The sequence below is a fragment of the Asparagus officinalis genome, chromosome 4, assembly GCF_001876935.1.
Source record: "Asparagus officinalis chromosome 4, Aspof.V1, whole genome shotgun sequence".
Lineage (NCBI taxonomy): Eukaryota > Viridiplantae > Streptophyta > Magnoliopsida > Asparagales > Asparagaceae > Asparagus > Asparagus officinalis.
The window spans coordinates 9,921,494-9,928,698 of NC_033797.1; the positions used below are offsets into that span (position 1 = coordinate 9,921,494).

Sequence of the window (7,205 nt, forward strand, 5' to 3'; positions counted from 1 at the left end):
TTATGTTGGTGAGCTTACCTCCCCACAAGAGAATAAAATATAATGACATAGCAATTGGGGTAAACATAGTCATTGATTGGAGCCAAATCCTCTCCAATTGAGAGGATTTGACAAATTCTAAAAAACAGTTGTTTTTTGCATTTTAGGTTAAACATTCCAAAAAATTTATTGAAACAAACACCAACTGTAGAATCCAAAAACTCAAAATTTGTCACGTTTTTTTATCATAGAATTTGTAATCCATACAAAATGCCAAAAAAAATTATGAACCAAACAGCCCCTTATGTGAAAATTATCCACTAGCATTCTAATCCAAAACTATGATAAACTCAAATAACAAGTAAAGTTGTTTCTGATAAAATAAGGACTGGTAATATAACTATGATTAACTCATATAACAAGTAAAGCTGATTTTGATAAAATCAAGGGATGGTGGTGATACGATTATAATCTCACGAAAGAAAAGGGAAAGGGGAACATCTATCTGATTAAAGACTATTGATCCCGGGTTAGCGACAACCATTACGCCTAAGTCCGGCGGATCAATTCAAATCTAGTTCAGAAAAATAAATCAAACTCAAAGAAAATGTACCAATCCTGGCTCAGATCTTGCCAAGCATCATTTTAACCTTCAACTAGATTAAGATCCACTAACGTGGTTAAGGGAATTGTCAGACCGTGATTTTCGCAAGTAAAACGAATACGAGATACATATACGTACATACGCGTGTATATGTGTGCGCGCGTGTGTGTATCTGTATCTTTGATGATAAATAGCTATGACCAATAACACATACATATACGACTCTTTTTGCACACACAAAGATCTTGCTCCATCACTTTTATCAAAAAATGCAGTACGCAGTCATAGGAGCGTTACGATTATAAACGCGACGTTTAATATTTTCTATCATCTGGATGCCACTGAATGCAATTTACATTGGTAGTTAAAAAGGCAAAGACACAGCTGCAGTACCCTGAACATGAAAGCGTACCAGAGAATTCATATTTAAAAAGATCTAATCAGCTATAGCTAAGACGCTTCAATTCAAAACTCCATTATCAACAACTCCCACTCCTGTAAAATTTACACCTTTATCCTCCCCGAATGCCAGAAAATAGCTCACTCAAGCTGCATTCTGCAAATTAAACTAGCTTTTGAAAAGCATCCTCATCCCCAAGTTCCAGGTTATGTTATATACGGCATTGAGTTTTAGACGACGCCTGAAGGAAGACGAAGAACCAGTTGCCCGCCAAAAACGCTGTTACAAAGAGCACAAGCCAGAATATCTGGTTATTTGAAGCTAGTTTTAGGCAAGAAGCTTTCTATATTGAGAAACATAATGTCAAGAATGCCTAACCTCTTCACATAGTAATAACAGAAATCGGCGAGGATGAACGTTTGAACAACTTCCGCAAGAAGAACCAAAACGAGCGGCCACAAGCCGTATCCTAAAGCAGTCAACAAGCGTCCATGGGTATCCAAAACCTAGAAAGAAGTAGAATAAGATATTAACCACGAGTCATGATACGTATGCTTGATTGAATGGAGAAGTTATCCTCAGATTAAAGAAGTAAACTTTTAGATGTAAACTGCGTGTGCGCCCCCCCCCCCCCCCCCGGGCAAGTGTCGGCTCAATGAGTAAACTATGGTTATGGAACAACCCTTTCCCCTTTTCAATAGAAAAAGGTGATCATAGATGAAGTTCTTACAGTTTAAAAGATAAATAATAACATTAAGTTTAGAGATTTACCAACTGAACCGCAGTGAAGGTTATGATTTACCCTTCTGAATATCCCAGGTCTTAATAGTACAAAGTTTAAAACTATTACACGCTAGCTAACTGTGAGCATAACTTTGGTTCTCATTAACTAATATTATTTTACACTGAATTACAAACTAATCATGTTCCAAGCAATTAGTAAGGATATCCATATTGAGCACTTATAGGGTAATTGGGCAAGGATAAGGCTTAAAAAATTAAGTAAACCAGATAGGATATCAGAACTATTCACATGAGTTGGAAGAATTCAACATCAATTCCAAAAAGATAAGAACAGAAATCTGTTCACAAACAAGAACATGAACTATAGCAAATAAAGGACAAAAAATATCAAACAGAATAGTTAATAAACCCACAGCAAATTAAAGGCTAAAAAAAGTTATTGACGATTTGAAATACTAACATTGCTTGGTCTAGTCCTGCCAAAACTACTGTTGGCCCCCTGAATTTGCTCCCACCATCTTCGGAGTCTATGACTCCATGCAATGAAACAATTTAAAAAAAAGTGTGGCCCAACCTCCAGGTAAATTAATTCTTTCAATCATTGGACACCAGAACCCCAATATGAGCAGTTCATCCCGGTAAAAAATCTCGTCAGTGTGGTGTGAAGCAAGATGACCCATTCTCATAAACCTATTTCCTTGTATCACATAGAATTATCTCAAAGTTTGCTGCCACAACAACAGAAACTAACAGTTCTCCCATGGGACTAATCCCCGCTCGCGCTTTGTGGCTGGCACTGGCCCAAGGATATTTTAATTACCTCCTGGGGCATTCGAACACGGGACTAGTCCACTGTGGATCATCCCCCAACAGGGGCACAACGGGGTCTTACACCGATATGGATAGTCATAACTAATCTTGCAATTAGAGCCACAAACTCCTGCGTGCAACTAGGCCTGATGTGTCTTATAACTACAGAAATTTGAGCAGGGAATATAACAGTGAGTGGGTGTGTACTGCCTGTTTGGTTTTGTGAATGAACTTCTGGATTGTGACCCATTAATAACATGATCCAACCAAGTTGGACCATTCGCATGTAAAAGAAAGTGGAAGACCAAATCTAATGGTTAATAATAATAATTCTATGTACTTTCTTACTTTTACGATAATATTGACCATATAGAAATTTATAGATCGGAATCCTCCTCTTCACTCACAGTAGATATATTTTTGTGTTGAAGTTCTGAAAACAAAATAGAGATTAAGATGCATTCCTTGGAAGATCTGGGATGAAGGGTTAGTTGATCTTGACTAGGATACAAAACCCATGCATGAGTTGCATGCAACCTTTGTTCCTTCACTTGGTGATTAAAAATCTACTCGAAACTCTTTTATACATTATCTAAAATCTGGAATTGCACTTTTGCAATTGCAGTTTGTTAGTTGTTTAGAATATTCAAGTTTGAGTAATATTAATTAAAAAAAGTCATACTTTGCTAGAAACTTGACTTGTTATGTAATGTCATGGATGATTACCATAATTTCTTTTGTTTTTAAGTTACTAACTACTTTAGATGGTGCAAAACATTGTTGACTGCTCATGATATACAGAGCATTCACATCATTCCACTTCTTCCGCATCCCACTCCGCCACAATCTCCCCCGCCTTACACCATACTACCCCTCAAACGTGTCATCTCCCTCAATCATGTCTCTGGTTAATTATCATAGGAAGCTCTCTTTGTGCATTTCCATTGTCGACGGAAGAATCAAACTCAATACCATTTGTTAGGCAGGTAATAACTTAGCCATCTCACCTACCCGTTTGGGGTTTCCTTAGAATTATTGGCTTCATAGTTCTTTACTCACCGCATGTTTATTTGAACAATAAAGTTCAGTAATGATGGTTCACTGGCTTGCATATCTCAATGTGGGTAAATGTCACCACATGGCATATAAAGCACTCATTATGTTAGGTATAGTCTACATTGAAGTGTATGTGAATACCATACATACAATATAATACTTAATTGCTTTTCCTTCTTGTCCCTCAGTTATAAATCAAATTTGCTAGTACTCATAGGTCACATTTTGAAAAGAGGTGCCACATAAAAATGTGTTAGCCAACACTTGGTCAATTAGAATGAATAATAACACATCAAGGTACAATAGTAAAAAAATGAAAGAAAGCAATAATGAAATGATAGCTTTGGCGATGAATCAAACCTGAAGGACCCAATGTGCACAACTAAAAAACCTTGCAATTCCCAGTGCAAATACATAGTGGGCTGTAAATGGTTCAACAATCTGTTTATAATAAACAACAAAACATAAGACAATTTTTTTTTTTTGACGTAACCATAATAGACAGTAATTATATCCCAGCTTACTTTTGTGTTCTGCATCATGCGCAACTGAGGTAACACAGATACAGCTTCTAGATAAACGCAGAAAGCCCAAGAAACCTTGTTCACTATGTGATGAGATGTTGATGGATGTACTCCAAGTGCTAGTAAAGCACAAGGCACCACCTACATTCAATGTAGAAAAGCACAACACAATATTTATTACAAGAAATAGCAAGAAATCTAAAAATGAATGAAAAAGGTACATACAAAAAAGATAGCCTTAGATATGTAGAAACTTCAAGTGTCAAATGCAGTTACAGTCTCATTCTCCCAGTGCAAATGATATACATCTGAGATCTCATTTACACGTGTAAATGTGTCTATAATTTTACTATAATAATGTGTATGTTTGAAAATGTTAAAATGATTAACCAAAAGATCAGGTATGTATTTGACATTTCACAATGTTGTAGACGCATGGTGTTATAAATAAAAAGAAGTAATACTTAAATCATGTTTATAAATAAAAAAAGTAATACTTCAGGAACCGTCTCAATAAGATTCTCAAGCATCAAAACTCAAGCATGTTTGTATGAACAGTTCATTTGCATTACATATTATTAAGCAGCCAATGAATACTTTCAAAGGTAATACCAACCGACTTCTCCGAAAAATATTATCTATTTACTTTTGCCCCAGTAAATATTAAGATAGAAAGCATAGAGTGTTATAAATAAGTGAGTCTTGACAGACCAACTAGAAATTTTCAAGATAAGAGCAGATTACTTATACCCAATAGATTGCATGCAAACCAGTAAAGGAAAATAATCATATGCCTCTTTTAATCCTTTTCAATTACAGACTGACAGTAGAAGAGCGAGAATGGCATAATATCATAGAAGTGTATGTACTAACTACTAAGTAAGTCAGTGCAATATTTTAAGGGAAAAAATGGCAGTTGCACTAAACAAGAAATCATCATATCAGTTCCCCTTATCAGCAAATGTGGAAAAGCTGCCCTTCAACCTCCAAACCCTTCCTTAAAATATATTCACAATGGAAAATTCTCCTATAATAATTAGCCCATATTGGCTTTTTTAGGCAACTGCAGGCGGACATTTTTTTAGGAATTTTGAGCAAGGATGCTGAAGTAACATTCTTAATATGTTAGTCTAAAAACTGCTCATTTTGGAGTTTATGTAGAAAATTTTTCATACTATCAATTGGGAGTGAATGAGTTACAACAGAGGGAGTTAAGGCCTAAATTAATAAAATATGCATCATGTCTGGTCCAAAATGCTTTTTGATAAATTTCATAAGATTTGAAAGATATGTCCAAGCAGTGGGAAAATGTGGGGCAAGGTGTAGGATCCTGCAGGCATAGTTCCTGATGCGCATCTCAGTATTATGCATTAGTGCAGGATGTAGTAGGCTCCAAAAAAGAGGACTAAGATAAGTGCGCTATTATGCAAACACAGAATAATTATGTAGCAGAGTTTTTTTTCCTCTTCAACGTGAAGTTACAAGAACAGTGGCAATAGATAGTGAAAAAAGTAACAAAAGAAGATTATTTGACTTGAAAGTTACGGAATCTTGATTCTAACATCCTTTAATACTGGTGAGTGGTGGCCCATAATGTGCAAGATGATCCGAATGGTATTATTATCGATAATGTTTTGGCATGTTGGTCTAAGCTGTCATGATTGACAAAGCACAATGCTAACCTGAACTACATGCATTTGCTTTCATATAACACACCTAAAGTTAATTATCTCTATATACATCTTCTATGATGAGTGATTACTGCATGCAACAATATTATTACAGGTTGATTGATGCACTTGACTGCAATATCATATGATACATGCTTCAATCCACATCCATGCATCCTATGCACAAGGAAAAATAAATTCACTACTTTTTAAAAGTAAGTTTGCGATATAAATGCAATGGCTCTCCAAAATGTAAGAAAGGGAAAGAACATAAGAAAAGTCTCACCACATAATATATTGCAAAGTTGTCCTTATCCTTCATGTAACTAGCCTTAAGTTTGAACCGAATCATGTAAATAACCCACAAAGTTGTAACGAGAGTCGCAGAATCCAGTAGTGTATGGATGTCATACTCCATAACAAAGCTGCAGTAAAGTCTAACAGCTAAAAATAAAGCTGTCAATTCCTGGGACTTGAGTGAAAGTCCTGCACAAAGCAAGGGAATGCAATCAAGGGGAAAAAAAGGAAGCCATATTAGCATTGAAATTATTGACATAGAAGAAATAACATGCATATAGATGGCAGTACATCAGGATTGAGTCCCAAAAAGGCAAAAATATGCAAATTCATCCGCATGTCGGTTCATTGGTTCATAACAAAAGATGGATGGTGAAGATAAGCAATTTTGGTAACCAATTTGGTCATTAAACAATTAGATTTTCGCCTCATCATCTCATTATTTCAATTCCCTGTAAGCAAACATTTAAAATTTATACCTAAATGAAATTTAAGATTCTGCCTTCTAAAAATATATGTGTTGCTCCTTCACCAACAGTTACCACTACAGAGAATAAGCTATTAAGGTTTTTATCTATACACCTTCCAATCAACCATATTTGCAAATTTACTTCAAAATCTATATATTTGCTAATTTAGCACCCAACTCTGCCTCAATGAACTAAAATACCCCCTAAACATTACGTAAACATTGCCAAACAACAAACAGAAAAATTAAAAATATCCTGCATATTATTCCTTAACACTTTTGGAGGGTATTTAACTCAATTGGCAGAATCAGGAGGTAAATTAATTAGCAAATATCTATATTTGGAGGGTAAATATACAAATACGGTTGATTTTTGCGGTATACAGCTAGAAAACCCACCCTCAATTCTAAGGATCGCAGTTCAAGTGCCTCGTCCAAATTGGTAATAGATATAATTCCAAAGTTCAGCCACCCAAACCCTAGAAATCGAAACTAGGGCAAGAAAGAGAGATGAAAGCAAACCGGCGCAGGTCTTCTCCTTGGTGAGTTTATAGATGAGGAGGGAGATTCCAATGGCGTGAGAGGCCTCGGCGGCGACGAACAGGTTGTTGTAGTCTCCGACGACGGAGCGGAGGAAGACGAGGGCGGCGAC

At 36.0% G+C, this 7,205-nt stretch overlaps 1 protein-coding gene across 1 annotated transcript in view; it reads right to left on the reverse strand.

Moving 5' to 3' along the window:
• The window catches only part of LOC109836574 (putative ER lumen protein-retaining receptor C28H8.4), a 6,408-nt gene continuing 262 nt past the window's right edge, over positions 1,060-7,205 (reverse strand). Inside the window, 6 exon segments of the mRNA XM_020404523.1 lie at positions 1,060-1,262; positions 1,362-1,489; positions 3,954-4,034; positions 4,118-4,258; positions 6,074-6,273; positions 7,076-7,205. The exon segment at positions 7,076-7,205 is cut by the window's right edge and continues 11 nt beyond it. Coding sequence (XP_020260112.1) covers positions 1,214-1,262; positions 1,362-1,489; positions 3,954-4,034; positions 4,118-4,258; positions 6,074-6,273; positions 7,076-7,205 — 729 coding nt within the window. The 3' untranslated portion in view covers positions 1,060-1,213.